General features: G+C 46.2%; 1 protein-coding gene and 2 long non-coding RNA genes across 5 annotated transcripts in view; 2 read left to right on the plus strand and 1 right to left on the minus strand.

Moving 5' to 3' along the window:
• Positions 1-583: 583 nt before the first annotated feature.
• The window catches only part of LOC140607806 (uncharacterized), a 35,232-nt gene continuing 17,978 nt past the window's right edge, over positions 584-17,837 (minus strand). Inside the window, exon 3 of the long non-coding RNA XR_012009711.1 lies at positions 584-3,880. This is a non-coding gene — a long non-coding RNA (uncharacterized lncRNA). The remainder of the gene's footprint in view (positions 3,881-17,837) is intronic.
• The window catches only part of TUBGCP3 (tubulin gamma complex component 3), an 83,430-nt gene continuing 80,610 nt past the window's right edge, over positions 15,018-17,837 (plus strand). For 2 of the 3 annotated variants that reach the window (XM_072782358.1, XM_072782357.1), the window contains exon 1: positions 15,018-15,226. In XM_072782358.1, coding sequence (XP_072638459.1) covers positions 15,151-15,226 — 76 coding nt within the window. In that variant the 5' untranslated portion in view covers positions 15,018-15,150. The remainder of the gene's footprint in view (positions 15,227-17,837) is intronic. The other variant, XM_072782356.1, reaches the window with a different exon arrangement.
• On the plus strand, positions 15,722-16,802 carry LOC140607807 (uncharacterized). Its single transcript, XR_012009712.1, has 2 exons — positions 15,722-15,868; positions 16,295-16,802. It is a non-coding gene; the product is annotated as an uncharacterized lncRNA (long non-coding RNA).

The following is a 17,837-nucleotide window of genomic DNA, read 5'->3' on the forward strand; positions in this document are numbered from 1 at the left end:
CTTGGTATTTAGGACACTTACATTTAAGGTTATTGACACATTAGGGCTTTGGCTTGCCATTTTATTATTTGTGTCTGCTCCTTCTGTTTCTTGTTCCTTTGTTTCTCTTTTCTTATGTTGGGTCACTTGAATATTTTTTAGAAATTATTTTTAATTTCTTTTTAACATTTTTTTGTGTATCATTTTGTATGGTTTTCTTAGTGCTTGCTCTAGGTGTTACAATATATATATTTATGGACATAGTGTATGCATATGTGGCTACAGTGTATGTGTGTGGAGATATAGGGTATGTATGTGTAGTACAGTGTACATGTGTGTAGATACAGTGTACACATATACAGATACAATGCACACATGTGTGGATACAGTGTACATGTGTGTGGAGACAGTGTGCATGTATGTGGATACAGTGTGTATGTGTGTGGATACATTGTACATTGTGTATACAGTGTGTATATGTGTGAACACAGAGTACGTGTACTTGGACACATGCATAAATTCTCTCTGGTTTCTGCCGTTAGCTCACCACTTCAAGTCAAGTGCTGGAATCTTGCTTCCATTCAGATTCTTTCACCATCTCCATTAGGTCCTGCTCTTGCATATGTTGGATACCACATCAGGTGGTGTGATGATTTTAGCTTTAGCCATTAAATATTATTTAAGACATTTACAAAATAAAGGACGGTTTATTATATTTAGTCCTATCACCACTATTATTATTACTGTCCTGCTTTTCATACTGAAATTCCCAGTCTTCTTTTGTCATTTTCTTTCCATTTGCAGAGTTTCCTTCAGCCGTCCCTTGAGCTGGGTCTGCTGTGGATAAACTCCCTGGGTTTTTCTTTGTTTGAGAAGGTTTTCATTTCCCCTTCATTCTCAAAGGATAGTTTTGCCAGGTGGAAGGTGTTAAATGACAAACAATCAAGGAAATCTGAAGATCTAATTGGCTTTATTAAACGTCTCATGAACAGGGCAGCATTCTATCTAGCAAGTAGAGGGGAGCTCTGGGAACTTGTACAAATGGAAGGTCTTTATAAGAGGAGACGAGGAGAGAAAGTTACTAGCAAAAGAGAAGGCTTATTCCTGGGACAGTCTCTTTCTAGGGGGAAAGACAAGGGGTCTTGTAGTGCAGGCTACCTCCTCTTCCTCAGAGGATGGAGAGGCCACATGCAGATTCGCTGGCACCCATCCGAGAATTCCTGACCAACACTACATTCTGGGTGGAGTTGGAAGTGTGGTCACATCAGGTATTAAGTCCTGACTTCAGGACTTGGCCTAAGTGGCGCCATTTGGGCCTGTGGTTTTCTCTTCAACTGTTTGTGGTTGACGGATTGCTCTCTCTCGGCTCTTCCTTCCTCTAAGCCTCCATGGTTTTGGACAAGACATTGATTGCTGCTCTGTGTTGGCTTTTTTAATAGGTTATGCATCATTTCTCCTTTGTCTTTGTCTTAAGAGGTTTTATTTTTATGTGGCTTGGTATGGAATTTTTTTTTTTAAGTTTATCCTGATTGGTGTTCACTTAGCTCCTTGAACCTGTAGGTTGATTTCTTTGGCCAAATGTGGGTGGTTTTCAGTTCTAAGTGTTTAGCCCTCATGCTCTTTATTCTGCCCTATGGGACACAGACAAGAAGAATGTCCGAGATTTGTCATTGTCCATAGACCTCGAGGCTCTGTTCATCTTCTTCAGCACTTTTCCCTCTGTCACTCAGATTGGGTAAATGCTATTGATCTGTCCTCAAATTCACTGCCACTGTCCCACTATTGAGCTCATTCAGTCTATTTTCATTTCTGTTATTGTATTTTTCAATCCTACAATTTCTACTTGGTCCTTTTTTAGAACTTCTATTTCCTTGTTGAGATTTTCTATTTTTTTCATTTGTTTAGACTGTTCACAATTGTTTCTTGAGGCATTTTTATTGTCATTGCTTTAAAAACCTTGCTGGACAATTTTCCTATCTGATTTATTTTGGTGTTTGTGTGAGTTTGTTAGCAAGGATGCAACAGGAAGCTGCTCAAATCGGAGGCTGAAAGCTCTCAGCAGAAGGAAGGACAAAAGCAGAGAAGGAGAGAAGGAATGTGTTTTGTTTTGCAGGATGGACAGCACCAGCCAAGGAGTCGCCCAGCTCCGTGTCTTACCTGTCTTCTATGTGAGCCAGTCTGAGCAGGATTGGAACTGAGGACCTGCACAGAAGCCCCCGAGACATCCTGGAGTTGTCTTTGGCTCACTATAATACTAAGAGCTCCTCCCGCAGGTAGGGTTCTCCACCATTTTTTGAACAACGTAGGCACCAGTATGTAGACAAGCTCCCCCCTGCCGCCTCGTAATACACTGAGTGAAGGCCTCCGTGCTAACCCCGTGGGAGATGGTGCTTAGCAAGTGATCTCCCTGTCTCTATTTAAAACAAATAATGCAAAGTTCTTTGTTCTCAACACCTGCTTGGGCTGAATTCAATTTGATGCAGTCCAAGAGCTGGATGACAAACTCATCTTCTCTTTTTAAAAATCACATGTTTTTCCTGCTTCCTGTTGTGATAAGTGATTTGCACTTGTATCTCATGCATTTGGAATATTTTGTTAGAAGATTCCTTGATCCCACTCAAACCTCCTGTTTATCGGGCGGTCACTCTGGTTCTGTTCAGTATGCAGGGTCTGGCCCACTTCTGTGAGCTGTAATTACAATGCCAATTTAGTTTTGGGGGCTCTATCAATGCAATTAAGGTCTGCCTCACATTTCAGCGAGGTTCAAAGTTTTAATAGGCATGAATTCACTTTTTAATTAGAAAAACAAAAACTCAGTACGGACATGTCATATCCCATGGGTGAGAATGGAGGGCAACAAGATCCAGGCGAGTCAAGGTAAGGACCAACATAATTGTGTCTCTACTGTGGCCAGGAGGAGATCAGGCAAGTTAGCAGGTCAAGTGGACCTAATGCCAGCTAGCACCAATTTACTGGTACAAGGACTCCGGGTTAGGGTGCACCCACTGGGTTAGGACGTGCCATCTCAAACATGTTCACCAGCATTTGAGAGGTGTTTGCTCAGTGGCCAGAGTTGGAATAAAAGTTAGGTCTTCAGAAGCTGGAATGTCCCCTCTCAGAAAGGAAGATGCATAGCAACACAATCTTAATTAATTAGTTAATTAATGAATGTTACACGTATAAAACATGGTTGTAGAAAGTTTACTTTATATATGTGATCTCTGTGGTGACTCACATTTCAAGCGGAGAGTGTTGCTCTAGAGGGTGTTTTGTGCGTCATGTAGACGAACTATCTCTGCTTGCTGAGTCATGAATCTCTGCGGACTAGACCTTTGCTCATGGATTACTACTATTGAAATAATTTTATATATTTAGACCTTTTGTTACTTCTCAATTAATCTTTGATTAAATTTTAATCCATGAAGTAATACAATTTTCACACACATGTAATGCTGAATTAGGCTTCATTTTAAAATAGATTCAGTGTAATGAAATGAGTCTCTCTGTTGGTCTTTTTGTGCAATCCTGAAAAATTCAAACACTGAAATCTACTAATAGACAATCCAGATTCTTTTTTATGGCTATGATTTTCAAAAGTTCACCAGGTATTTTTAACCATTAACTTGGTTGGAACCTTTCCAAATCTTACAAGGGAAAGATGTTCTTTCTACTTTAAGGAGGAAGCAGACAGCGGGAGAAGTCGCATGCCTGGAGCCACGTGGCCGGTAGTGGGCTTGAGGTGAGGCTTTCTGAAGACTTTTGCAGTTTGTTGCCTCCTGCTTTCTCTTGCAGATGCTGGAGTGGAACAGTCTTGCAAGCATGCTGCAAATGAGATGGACTATTCCAACAGCAGCTTTTCTCAGTAAGGCGAAGACTGTGGGCCAGTATAGAAGAGATTTATCTGTGGAATTATGAGAATTCTATTAATGAGATGATGCTTACTAGATTTATTCTGTAAAACCAGAGGATTCAACTCATCAGTGGCAGTTCCCAGGTCTCAGGTAGTAATCCAGCTATCTGGCCGGCAGAGGGCAGCACGAGGCCAGCACAAGGAGGATGCTCCGCAGGGTGCCCTGCATCACCTGGCTGTGCTCCCTGGTCATCTGAAGCCCATCGTGGGCTCTGAGGGGCACCAATGTCCTGGCACCAGGAAGCCAGGCAGGGCCCAGGGGCAGGAGCTTTGAGTCCAAAGCTATTTTAAAATGGTTTTAATGTTTCTTATATGCAATAAAGAAAAATTTGAAAACAACTGGATGTCTAAGAATATGAAGAGGGAAATTAATATAAATTATGATATATCCATTAAGACAGAATATTATGCTACCATTAAAGTAAGGCTGTATCCTATTTGATGACAGAAAGACATGAAATAGAATATTGAGTGAAATGGGAGGATGCAGAAGAGTGTGTAGTACAGTTTTAGGTGTATGTTCACACCTCCTCATGCAGAAGACCAGGTGTGAAGATACTGAACCATTTGTGGTGGCTACCCCTATGGGTGAAATTATGCCTGATTATTATGCTTTAGGTAGTTTTTTCTGGTTTCTCAATTTTTCAGTGTACTTTTATCTTGGAAACAAAAAAATATTTTTTATTATTTAAGTATAGTTGATACACAATGCAATATTAGTTTCAGGTGCACAACAATTCTATACACTATACAATGCTCACCACAATAAGTATAGTCACCTTCTGTTATCATACAACATCATCATGTATTATTCTCTACATTATGTATTATTCTCTACTGTATTCTCTACAGTACATATGCTGTACTTTTCACCTCCATGTCTCACTTGTTTCATAGCTGGAAGTTTGTACCCATTAATCTCCATCACCTGTTTGCCCATACCCCCTCCCCTTTGCAATGGCCAGTTTATTCTCTGTACTTATGAGTCTGTTTCTGGTTTTTGTTGGTTCATTTGTTTGTTTTTTAGACTCTACATGTAAATGAAATCACGATATTTGTCTTTCTCTGGTTTAATTCACTTAGTATAATACCCTCTAGGTCCCTCCATGTTGTTATAAATGGCAAGATCTCACCCTTTTTATGGCTGAGTAATATTCCATTATATATATGTATGTGGAATTATAATATATAATATATATACACATACATACATATCTTCTTTATATATAATATATAATATATATAATATTATAATATATAATATTATAATATATAATATATATACACATACATACATACCATATCTTCTTTATCCACTCACCTAACAGTAGACACTTGGGCTGCCTCCATTTCTTGGCTATCGTAAATAATGCTGCAGTAACACAAGGATGCATGTATCTTTTCAAATTACTGATTTCATTTCCTTTGGGTAAATACCCAGTAGTGGACTTACTGGATCATACAATAATTTTATTTTTAATTTTTTGAGGACACTCCATACTGTTTTCCACCTCTGTTTTGTGTCAGTTTGTATTTCTACCAACAGTGCATGAGGCTTCCTTTTTTTATCCCACATCCTCACCAACACTTGTTGTTTCTTATCTTCTTGAGTCCAGTTCTCCTGACAGGTGTGAGGCGATATCTCATTATGGTTTTAATTTGCATTTTCTCATTATGGTTTTAATTTGCATTTTCCTCCTGATCAGTGATGTTGAGCGTCTTTTCATGTGTCTGTGGGCCATCTGGATGTCTTTTTTGGAGAAATGTCTATTTAGATCTTCTGTCCTTTTTTCCATTAGATTATTTGGGGGTTTTGTTTGTTTTTTGGTACTGAGTTGTATCAGTTCTTATATATTTTGGATACTAACCCTTTATCCGATACTTCATTTGCAAATATCTTCTCCTATTCAGTAGATTGTTTCTTCATCTTGTTGATGGTTTCCTTCAGTGTGCAAAAGATTCTTATTTTGATATAGTCCCAGGTTTTTTTGCCTTTAACTTAATTAACTAGCTAGTTAATTAAATAAATTTAAAATTAATTTTTAGAGAATTGTGTGTATATAACATTGCCAATAAAATCAAGACAATTCTGTAGGTGAATATATGGAGACAAATTCCCAGACTAAAAGATGCCAAAGGAAAACCTTAGAAATGTAGAAAGACTGAGAACTGAAAAAAAGGCCTCAGAGCCCAGCACTTTGGGAGGTGGGGGAGGTGGGGTGGGGAAGATGGGAGCTGGGGGGGGGGAGGAAGTGGGGGAGGTGATGGGGAGGAGGTGGAGGTGGTGGATGAGGAGGTAGTTGGGGAGGGGTAGGGGAGGTGGTGGGGGAGATAAGGGGAGAGGTGGTAGGAGAGGTGCAGAGGAGGTGGAGCAGGTAATGGAGGAGGAGGGGGAGCTGATGGGGGAGCTGATGGGGAGGTGAGTGGGGTTGGTGGTCGGGGAGGTGATGGAAGAGGTGATGATGGAGGACTTAAGGAAACTGCAGGAATTAAGAGCAGAGCATTGGAATTTGGGTTTTCTTCACACAGGAGGGTCGTGGATCCTATTTGTCACTAAAATGCCTTTTGGAATTCTGGAAATAGAGCTTAAACAGTGGGCTTTTTACCTGGAAATCTGAGGTAGGACCCCAGGAGCACAGTTGAAATCAGAGAGCTGGGAGGTCATCCTAGAACCGAGTGAGCAGAACAAAATTCCCAGCAGGAAGCTGGCAAAACAGACCTCCCCCTCCCCAGGCTCTTTACCTGCTTCCCTTTCCTTTCCTGCTGTTCACATGAACTTTGACCCCCATCCTGTGCACCAAAGATCAAGTTAAGTGTGATAAATTTGTGGATGTGATTAGCATTTCAGATTGTTATATTGAATTCTCCATAGCTTCTGATTTTAAAAACAAAGCAAATCTACTAACTATAGAGAATTAGTTATTAAATAAAATTGTCAGGAGAGAATAAAGATCCAGTTTTAGAAAGAGCAAACTCTGAAGCAATCCATTTATGATACCAAGGATAACACAGCAGAGCTCAGTGAGCAAATCTGTGATTCCTGATGGAAGTGCTGCAGGATAACGGTGAGATGAGGTCATATGTCACGGGACCTGCTCTTCAGTTCTTCAACAAGAGTCAGAAATTAAAATACCGCAGTTCTGTTTTTCAGCTTAGAAAGAGACTGGTGTAGTGGGATGACCGGCCCTTGCCCGCAGCAAAGCTGCCACACCACCACTGTCCTTGACTCTGGGTGTTCTTACCACACTTATGACGCGGACGTCGTTGTGTGAAGCTGTGCAGTGGGTGTGCACACAATGAGACCTGGCCCAGGGGGTTTCTACACGGCTATCTTATATTCACCTTGCACACTGGATGTTACTGAGGGTGAGGAACCATGTAATAGGGTAATTCATGTGCATTAAAGTGTTGGTGTGTAAAACATGGGATGGGAATTTTCTTGGCTTTAATTCTGTGCCTTGTATGATGCAGACTTGCCTCTTCTATTCCAGCTGCACCTATAAGAATATGTCCGAGCTAATTTTATGTTCAATGGAGAAACAGCGGCCGTTGTGCACGGTAGGTCAGTGGTCCATTTAGCTGTTTTGTGAGGCACAGCAAATATGAAAACGTGACAAAGAACAAATGCTTTTCTCCACTCTGCAGAGATGAACAGAGTTCTGCTGCTGCCAAGGGAATTTATAATAGATATTTATAGAAATAAATGAGCCGTCCAGTGATTCATGTGCTTCAAATCAATCACTGAACACAAAGCTCCCTGATTCAAAATGCCTGGGAGGCCTCGGACAGCCACGGCAGCCCCTTGAAGAGCTTGCAGCTGAAGGTTTTGTGGCCGAAAGAGGCTCCTCATCTCTGCATTATTAACTCGGGTAAAGCATTTGTTCAAGCAAAAGGGGAATAAGCACTCTAATCATCCGGAAAACTAATTAACTTCTTTTTTTTTTCAAATGCCTTATCAGATTTCTCCTGTGCAGCTTTCCTTGAATTCCTCAGGACTAAAGGGCTGGAGACATCGGAGAGTAGTAATCAAAATATATTAAGCAGTCAAAAATGTCTTTGAAGCGGAGGCCTCTTTGTAACACTGAAAAAGCGGCAGTCAGGGGCCTCGATGTGGAGTTGAACCCTGGGTCTCTCCTAGCTGTGAACCTGGGTGAGTTCCTGGTAATAACGCCCTGTGGCAGCTTCCCTTCCGTCCCCATGGAGCAGAGCCCCCAGGCCTGGCCCAGGAGCTGTGGAGGTGAGCCTTCCAAACCCTGGGGCCCACAGAGCCACCCACGAGCTGCCATGCACCTCGGGCAGGAGAAGCGAGGATGCATGAGGTGGCCGCGGTGGCCCAGGGGAAGCAAGGGGTCCCACAATGTCAAGGACACCGCATTTCCTGAGAACTAGTCCCATGGGTCCTGGGGCCACGAATTTGGACGAAGCCAGTCTGGGTCCTAGAAGCGCAGCATGCTTACTGGGCAGGTGGAACACCGCCTTAGAGATCACACCGTGCTCTGGGGCCAGCCTGGCCCACAAGAGCGTTAGCAAAGGCTAAGAGGCAAGCAAGGAGAAGACATTACACCCACTTCGTAGGCCTGGGGCCAAATCAGGAGGGCCAGACCCACTGTCACCTGCAACCTGAAGGGTGCATCCCATCCTGAATCGCAGAGGTGGGTTTAATCTTCCCAATACATCAGCCCAGCCCCAGCGACCTGAGACCCTGACGTTCCAGGTGTTATTCACCAGCTGGGAGGCGCAGCCTTCTCCCCCATCTCTTTCCCCTCTATCGCTCCCTGCGAAGCTCGTTTTAGGGTTGCTCAATCTTCCACCACAGCTCCAGATGACAGAATGCCAACATTCAACCAGTTCATGAATCAAAAAGTTCATGGTAAGGGCATTGTTACCTGGGGAATTGTGAGGAGCAGCAAGAGAATTCTGTGCCCAGACAGATGTTTCCTCCCCAGTATGAGAAGCCATTCGTAGTTCCTTTCTTATAGTATTTTAAGATTAATTTGAAATACGTTTAGAATCGAAGAAGCAACATTCCAGTTGAACACCATCCTAAGAAATTTAATACGCTTCAAAAACTGTAAATCTAGACCCAAGTAACAGGATAAAAAAATGGAGGAAAAAACAATTCTAGGAAGCAGGGGCACAGAGACTCCTGCTACCCCAGAGTCTTTAGTCCTAGTGATATTTATAGCAATACCTGTCAAATGTCAACCTCTGAAAATCAATTCCAATTTCTTAAAAAGTAAGAAGAAACATTGTGCACATAAAACAAGGGCAGTGTCTCAAAAGACTTCTTGGACTTTTTTTTTTTTAAATATTCTATTTATTTATTAGAAACACAGACAGAGAGAGAGAGGCAGAGACACAGGCAGAGGGAGAAGCAGACTCCAAGCAGGGGGCTGACATGGGACTTGATCCCGGGTCTCCAGGATCACACCCTGGGCTGAAGGCGGCGCTAAACCACTGAGCCACCCAGGCTGCCCCTGACTGCTTGACTTCTGAAGTAATTTATTCATCTACTTACAATGCTTAAATGACATTTCCCCGAAATATACGAGTTTTCAAAGCCTAATTGGAGTTTCTTTCTGTTGATCTAATGTCAGAACAATAAATCATGATGATCTCAAAAAAGAAATGTGAATATCAATTTATAAATTAGTTGTAGTCTGAAAGACCATTCATAAGTTCCAATCAATCAGGCATGAGAAGATCTGAGGAGCTGAGTTGGGCACCCATAACCACATTAATCACAAAGTTTCCCACTTAGCTTGAATGCAATTTTCCTACAATGTCACATGTGACATGAAAGAAAGGATACAAGGGATGCCCGGGTGGCTCAGTAGTTAAGCGTCTTCCTTCCAGCTCGGGGCGTGATCCTGGAGTCCCAGGATCGAGTCCCACATCGGGCTCCCTCCATGGAGCCTGCTTCTCCTTCTTGCTTGTATCTCTGCCTCTCTCTATGAATAAATAAATAAAATCTTTAAAAAAAAGAAGGATAGAAAAGGACTTCATATCTAGTCTACATCAAGGTGAAGGGGGACAGAGCTGCCTGACTCTTGCACGGAGGAGCATGCTCACACGGGGTGAAGGGACTGTGGAGAGGCAGGTGCATCTCGTACAACCCTGCCTCACACAAAGGGGCCCTTTTTACAGAAAAGATGAGACAGTGGTGCATGACCGTGGGATTTATGGTCTCATCACAATATCCCATCACCCAGTTAATAATAGTGTGTCTATGCTGTTCATTAACTGTAACAAATACACCGCACTGATGCAAGATGTTAATAGTAGGGGACCCTCACGCCAGGGATGGGTGGCTATGTGGGACTTTCTGTACTCTCTACTCAATCCATTATAAATCTAAAATAGGAGTACAAAACATGAAGTATACTCATGAATTTTTAAGAACTCACAAGGATGAGAGAATGTCAAAGGGAGCCAGGAGCCAGATGAAAGAGCTGTGAAGGGTGAAGACTGAGCGAGTAAGGCAGTGCTAGATGAAAACCCACGGTATAACATCAATATCCCCAAGTACGTACTGATTGAAGTAAATTACTAAATAAACAAATAGGGGAGAATAAACACATCTTCCATGTAGGACAACTTCGTATAGTTCATGTGGAGATGCCGTATGGAGGGACCTGCCGCCTAGCTCTCCATGCAAGTTCGAGCAGCACAGCGCAGAAAGTCAGGAGAAGGGCAGCCCCCCCGTGGCTCAACCATTTAGCGCCGCCTTCAGCCCAGGGCGTGATCCTGGAGACCCGGGATCGAGTCCCACATCGGGCTCCCTGCATGGAGCCTGCTTCTCTCTCTGCCTGTGTTTCTGCCTCTCTCTCTCTCTCTCCATGTGTCTCTCATGAATAAATAAATAAAATCTTAAAAAAAAAAAGTCAGGAGAAAAAGAGTGACTTTGCCCCGGAGAAAGTGGACCCACAGGACCTCAGGCTCACAACCAAGGTCAACACCAACAGTGAGGATCAGGCTGGTGGAGCGCACGCACCCAGCTTTGATACACAGTGACTAGCGTTGTATCTGCCATCTGCGGACTCAGGGCACCTGTATCCAATGTTATTTGTGAAAAATTTTGGCTTAAATATACTATCTCTCTTAAATATACTTTTCTCTCGTTCCTCCTGTCCTATGTTCATTTTTATCTGGGGAGGGGGATTTTTATTTTCTTTCTGTGGATGAAAATTTTTTATTCTATAGTCTACTTTTTTTGCAGTTTGATAATCATCAATATATTTACTCTTTATTTGGTAGTTACTAGGCCCTTGATTTATTAAAGTCCGACATGGATTAGTACTCTTGCCTCTGCAGGGCATTTTGCAGATGGGAGAACTCCTTAATTACATCCACTGCCTGGTTTATTTGGAAGGTCATCTTCTATTTTTGTTTCTCTGGAGCAGCCTGTCTTTCTTCCATTTGGGTTATTTGAATTCTGTGGAATTCCATTTTAATTTATTTGCTCATGAGAATATCTATTCTAATTGCTTCAGGAAATCAAGGATTTCAAGGCCATTCTCTGCATACAGAAGAGAGGTTTTATGTTGTTTTAGAAGGCCTCGCTGACTTGGGGTTCACTCTAATGTCTCCACCCCAAATCTCAGGCCCCTCTTCTTCTCAATTATGACCTGCCCTTAGTAGAAGAGTCTTGGCAGGACTGCATGTCCAACTTACATCATAATTTACAACTTGGACAGTCAAGTTTGGAATCTGGTCCTGAGTTCTGACTACTTTGTAAGTCCAAGAATAAGAGATTACTTGTGGCACCTGCCTGGCTCGGTCGGTAGAGCATGAGACTCTTGATCTTGGGGTTGTGTGTTTGAGCCCCATGTTGAGTGTAGAGATTACTTAAAACATAGATTTAAACAACTTAAAAAAAAAAAAAAGAAGAAGGGCACCTGGGTGGCCCAGTTGATTAGGTGTCTAACTATTGGTTTGGCTCTCGGGTCATGATCTCAGGGCCATGAGATAGAGTCCTGAGTTGGGCTCTGTGCTGGGAGCAGAGTCTGTTTGAGATTCTCTCTCCCTCTGCCATGCATTCTCTCTCTTAATAAATAAACAAAATCTTAAAAAAAAAATAGAATAAGAGCTTCCTCTTGGAGCTGTTGTTGGAGTTCCCTGGCTCTATGACTATACCTTAAGGTATACCCAGGTTTTCCAAACACACTCCAGTCCGGCCCACCCACACTACAGTCTTGGTAGTCATCACTGCTGCCAAGACAGCTGACTACAGCAGCTAATTTCCCAAAGTCTTGTTTTCAGCCAGCGGTCTGTCTGGAGCAGCCACACGTGATAATACGAACCCATTTTGGAGCTTCAACATATGATGGATTACCCCGTCAACAAGATCCCAACAGGGGCGCCTGAGGGGCTCAGTCGGTTGGGCATCCAACTCTTGGCTTCAGCTCAGGTCATGTCTCAGTGTCCTGGGGTGGAGCCCCAGGTCTGCACTCAGCATGGAGCCTGCTTGAGATACTCTGTCCTCTCCCCCTGCTCCTCCCCTGCTCTCTCTCAAATCAATCAATCAATAAATCATTTTTAAAAATCCTAACATATCTGAGCTCAGACATGTGAGCAACCTAATACTGGAATCTCAATGGAGGATTTCTTCCTTGGGATCATTCCCATTAGCAAGAACTAGATAGTAGGGACTAGTCTGTAAAATAGATACCACTCCAGCAATTTCAACACAGGGGCTGTAATCTAGGGAATTAGTCATGGGTGGTTGAGGCAGGAGGAGAGGAACTCAGTAGCAAGTGCAGAAAATGCTTACTTTTCATAGGGCTGAAGAGACAGTGGGAAGAGTTAATGCTACTGGTATCCTGTGTTCTGGAATCCCCCAGCAGGAGTGAGATCTGTGAGGGGACTTGCACAGAGGGGCCTGGGGCCATGAAGGAGGAGAGGAGCAGGCTGGTAGCAGGTGTTGCTGTAGAGGACATTCAGCAGCTGGCACGGACAAGGCGAGGGGCAGATGCAATAGGGTGATAACTCTGGTCGTCTCCTCCTGACCTCTAGTCCTCTGCCACTGACACCTTTGGCTGAACCCACCAGGAGGCCGGCTGTCCCGGGAGCTTGCACTCCAGGGTTCTTTAGGATGTAGGGCAGGTTAGGGCAGGGCAGGCAGTGGCTCTGAGAGTACACAGGGAAGGATGGGCCTGTCCCGCTCGCAGCCACATTCAAACCTTCCAGACAAACAGCCCCAGGTTGTTAGGGAGCTTCCCTGGAAGTCTTGTCCTTAGCGATACTTGAGGCACCATGACCATGTTAGTCCTATTTAGTTTGTAAAGGTTCTGTCCAGGTCAATTCAAAGCTACCATGTAAGATCCAGTCTGAAGCATGAAGGGAGAAAAAGGCGTTTGTCCTCTCTCCCTTCACCTCCACTGCTGATGCTAACTCTCCAAGTTGGAGTCCAGATAGAGGGATCAGGACGGGGGCTGAACATCCACACTGGCTGCACCTTCTGCCGGTGGTCCTCACTGTCAGCCCCGGATGGCTGTTGATGCTGTCTCTGTGTGGGCATCTGAGCCCAATCCTCTGTGGGACACGCGTGTGACTCTCCTTGAAGGTTCTGTGCAGGGGGCCTGGCCTCTGCGGTTTCCTGGCGGGCCGGACCTGGTGTCTCTGAAATGGTCTCAGGACCTCCAGAACCCCTTGCTTCTCCACCATCAATTGTTCAGCTGTGGATGGGCCTTCAGGATGGGGGTGATGGCAATTAGCAACGCCTGCTTGGCTACGTCCTATCAATCCTGAGGTGTCATCGGCCTCCCATTTCCCATGGCTTTCTTTAGAGTGTGGGGTCCTCAGCTTTGTGTCTGACATCCTGTCACATACCCACCTATTGCGTTTCTTCAAACTGGCAGCGTAAAGGTACATTTGGGTATGTTTCAGTGACAGGAGATGACGTCAGGACAGCTTAGCACACGTCTGCTCTGCTGGGCCACGAGTTCCTCTATTGTCCTTCCCTCTCTGTGCCTGGTATGGCCTTGGTGACGTTGCCATCGCGTCTGTGACCCAGCTCTGCTACCTCAGAACCCTGCATGCACAGCAGGCCCGCTGGGAGGGCGTACAGGGGCGTACAGGGGCGGGGAAGGCTAGGGCCTCCTGCTGCCACCTGGGCCTGCACTTCTGCCCTGGTGTGAGGTGCTGGCCTTTGCCTTGTGCCGCTTCTGCTTTTCCCACTTCTAGAAGCCAAACGTGCCAAGATGGGTGTTAAGTGTAGGGCCCTGGCCCTTCTCCAGTGGCCTGTGTGGAGGCGTCACCTGCAGCAGGAGACCTCAGGGGGTCTGGTCTGTGGGGCCTCTTCTCTGCACCCCGGGAAGGGATGGGGTCGGTTTCTCTCTTCTGCTTAGCTCACTGGATGGCTGGAAGGCGCCTGTTGTTCTGTGATATAGGTCAGGTCACCTGGAGACGTCATTCCAGATTCTCAGGCAAGGAGCAGGCTAGCCCCAAGTGGAGCACATGCTGCCAGTCGGCCGACGCACTGCGGACAGGTGCAGGTGGACCGCAGCCGGGGCCGGGGTCCCACGCTGGGCGAGGATGCGTGGCGGGCGGTCCTCCAGCCTGCGGCTCCTCCCTGCACTGCCTGCAGCTTCTACGACTCGGCGTGAGCTGCCTTGGGATGGCCGGAGGTTCCCTTGCCCTCCCCAGTCCTCACCTGCCTCGCCCAGTCTCCTGGCGGCGGTTCCTGGGACTGTTTCTAATGGACCCCCCCCCCCCCCCCAGGCAGCGCAGCAGGGGGTGGTATCGCAATAGTAGGATCAGGAGACCTTGTGCTCCTTCCAACAGGCTTCTTCCACTAAAAGTGTAACCAAAAATTAAACAAACAAGCAAAAAAGAACTAAAAAGCTATTGTTATGGACTACTGGGCACCAAGCAAGGCTGTCTTCCTGACCTGGGCCGTCCTGACCTTCTGGCGGGGACGTGGGGGAGGGGGTGGGGGTTGTGCACCTGGGGCAGGTGGTACCCGGTCGCCGGGGCCCGTGCTCCGGAACCCTCCAGGCCTGGCGCCTGTGCTCGGGGGACCGTGCGCCACGGACCGGGGAGCTCTCTGGCGGGCGCACCCGCGGCTCCGAGCGCCCGGAAGAAGCGGAGCATTGTGGGAAGAGCCCGCGGTTTCGGCGGGTTCCGTTAAAATGGCGGCGTCGTCGCCGGCCCTGCCCGCGGGGCCGTAGCCTGTCTGGGGCGCCGAGACCCCGCGCGGCGTGGGGCCGGGCGGCCGAGGCCGGGGCTCTGCGGGCCCCCGAGGGCCGTCCCGGGCGAGGATGGCGACCCCGGACCAGAAGTCGCCGAACGTCCTGCTGCAGAACCTGTGCTGCCGGATCTTGGGCAGGAGCGAAGGTAGCGGCGCTGGGCCGCGCTCGGGCGTGAAGGCGCGTGCCAGAGGCCGCCCGTCCGCGGGGAGCTGGAGGCGCGGAGGCCGCGGGGGCCCGCGTCCCGGGGCGGGGGGGGGGCGGCCCCAGGCTGTGCCCGGCCCCAGGCTGTGCCCGGCCTGCGGGCGCTGCGGCCCCGGGGCGGAGGCCGGGCTGAGTCACCGCGGCCGCCCCCCCCCCTCCCCCAGCGGACCCGGCGCAGGCGGCTCGCGGGCGCTTCCCGCTTCGGCACGGGCCGGGGGTGGCGAGCCGCGGCGGGGCCCTGCCCCTCGGGAAAACCGAGCAGCTCCGAAGGCCGCGCCTCGGCCCCGGGCTCGCGCTCCCGGAGGGTTCGCCCCGCCCCGCCCCGCCGCGGCGCCCCAGCCCAGCCCAGCCCAGCCCAGCCCCGTGCAGTGGGGACGTCGGGGGGTCGCGGTGCTCCGAGAGGGCGGGGGCGGGCGGGGGCCTGGGGCTGCATGTTCTGGACAGTTGAAGAAGCCGGGTTACCATTCCTTAAAGCACCACAGTGGGGCAAAGAAAAGGGGCAGTTTTTTTGCTGGAAGACTTCAAACAAAATCACTGTGAAAATATTGAGACTAAATTTTGACCTTTCTTGATTTATGACATTTAGGTACATAATTCGTTTGCTGTTCTATGATAAGGTAAAGGGATAAAGATGGATTTTTCTCTTTTTCTTTCTTTTCTTTTCTTTTCTTTTCTTTTCTTTTCTTTTCTTTTTTCTTTTCTTTTTTCTTTTCTTTTCTTTTTTCTTTTCTTTTTTCTTTTCTTTTTTCTTTTCTTTTTCCTTTCCTTTCCTTTCCTTTCCTTTCCTTTCCTTTTCTTTCTTTTCTTTCTTTTCTTTCTTGCTTTGCTTTGCTTTGCTTTCTTTTCCACTTCTGTAAAGCGGCACCAACTTGGCACAGTGCTTGCTACATTTCATGAAGTTTAATTAACTCTGTCACTTTATTCATCCAACAAGTGTTTGGGCCCTGCACCTGTAGACGTTACACCAGGTGCCGGTGATGCAGAGATGCTCAGACAAGCCATTCCTCTCTAGGTGCCCCGTGCTGGTGGAGGAGACGTGATAAACCAGCGTAATGCATGTTAGCGGTAAATGCTGTGATGAAAAATAGAGTGGCCTGCAGGGAGGCCTCTGAGGAGATGTTGAAACAGGCCTGAGTGGAGGGAGAGGCTCTGGGAGCATCTGGGGACCCAGAATGCCCAGAATCTGGTGCGGAGGCCTTGCTGGGGCTGCCAGCCAGGCGTGCTGTCTTCAGGTCTTGTCTCCAGCTCATCTGTGTGTGTATCCCGGGCACTCCAGTTACCTTTCTGGTTTGAAGTTCCTAATCTGAGAAGTCAGAGCTAAGGTTGCTGGTTGTGACTCACTCCAGCATCAGTGTTTTCATTACACCGGCGGGTCCTCAGTTTTCCTCCGGGGATCAGCCACATGGTGGTCTGTTCCCATTGTCCCAACTGGGCTTTGAAGGCCACTCATTGTGAGGTAGCATGATGTTTCTCAATGAAAAAAAAAAAAATCTAAAAAATATTTGAGGCTCCTTTGACTGTTTCACCTGTTCAAGGAGATTGAAGCACTTATCTTCAGCAAAGTTCTATACCCTCCACTCTATTTAAAATTGTGTTTGAATTAAGAGTAAATAGGCTCTCTGTGAGATCCCAAGGGGCTCTTCCAAATAAAATGTATCATAAAATGCATTAAAGATGATTCCTTGTTTGTTCTTTTCTCAACAGCTAGGATTGCCAATTATAATCACAATTCCAAATTATGCTATTTACTGAAGAATTTATAAGTATTTAATAACTTGCCTTGTTCTATTTTAATTTGTTTTGCCTTAGTGAGCAAAGGAGCCATAAGAATGCTGCCTTTGCAATGTTTGACTGTTAAAATTTTTTTTTTCATTAGTGGGTATTTTATCTGATAACCAAGAGCACTTGATTGATTCTTTTCCTAATGTCATAATCGATTGGTTTTATAGTTTTGTAATATTGCTTTCTCAATGCTGTGATACTGAAGAATAATTGGTACTTGTTACTTTTTTTTTTTTAAGCTCTACACTGATGCAGAGCTTGAACTCATGACCTACAGGTGGAGAGTTTGGTGCTCTATGACTGAGCCAGCCAGACACTCCGGTATTTGTTGAGAGTAAGCAAGGGAGCAAGCAAGCTGGGGCAAGCAGGGGGAGGGGCAGAGAGATGACAGAATCTTAAGCAGAGGCCATGCCCAGCGGAGAGCCTGATGTGGGGCCCCGTCCCAGGACCCTGAGATCATGACCTGAGCTGAAATAAGAGTTGGACACTTAACCAACTGAGCCACCCAGTCACCCATTGTTATTTTTAATACAAGTTTCATATGAATCAGTTTTTTTCTTTTTTTCTTTTTTTAAAGATTTTTATTTATTTTTATTCATGAGAGACACAAAGGCAGAGACATAGGCAGAGGGAGAAGCAGGCTTCATGCAGGGAGCCTGTTTCGGGACTTGAACCCAGGACTCTGGGACCATGACCTGAGCCAAAGGCAGACACTCCACCGCTGAGCCACCCAGGTGCCCCTGAATCAGTTTTTTTTTTTTTTTTCCGAATCA

Source organism: Canis lupus, chromosome 17 (genome assembly GCF_048164855.1).
Source record: "Canis lupus baileyi chromosome 17, mCanLup2.hap1, whole genome shotgun sequence".
NCBI classification, from domain to species: domain Eukaryota; kingdom Metazoa; phylum Chordata; class Mammalia; order Carnivora; family Canidae; genus Canis; species Canis lupus.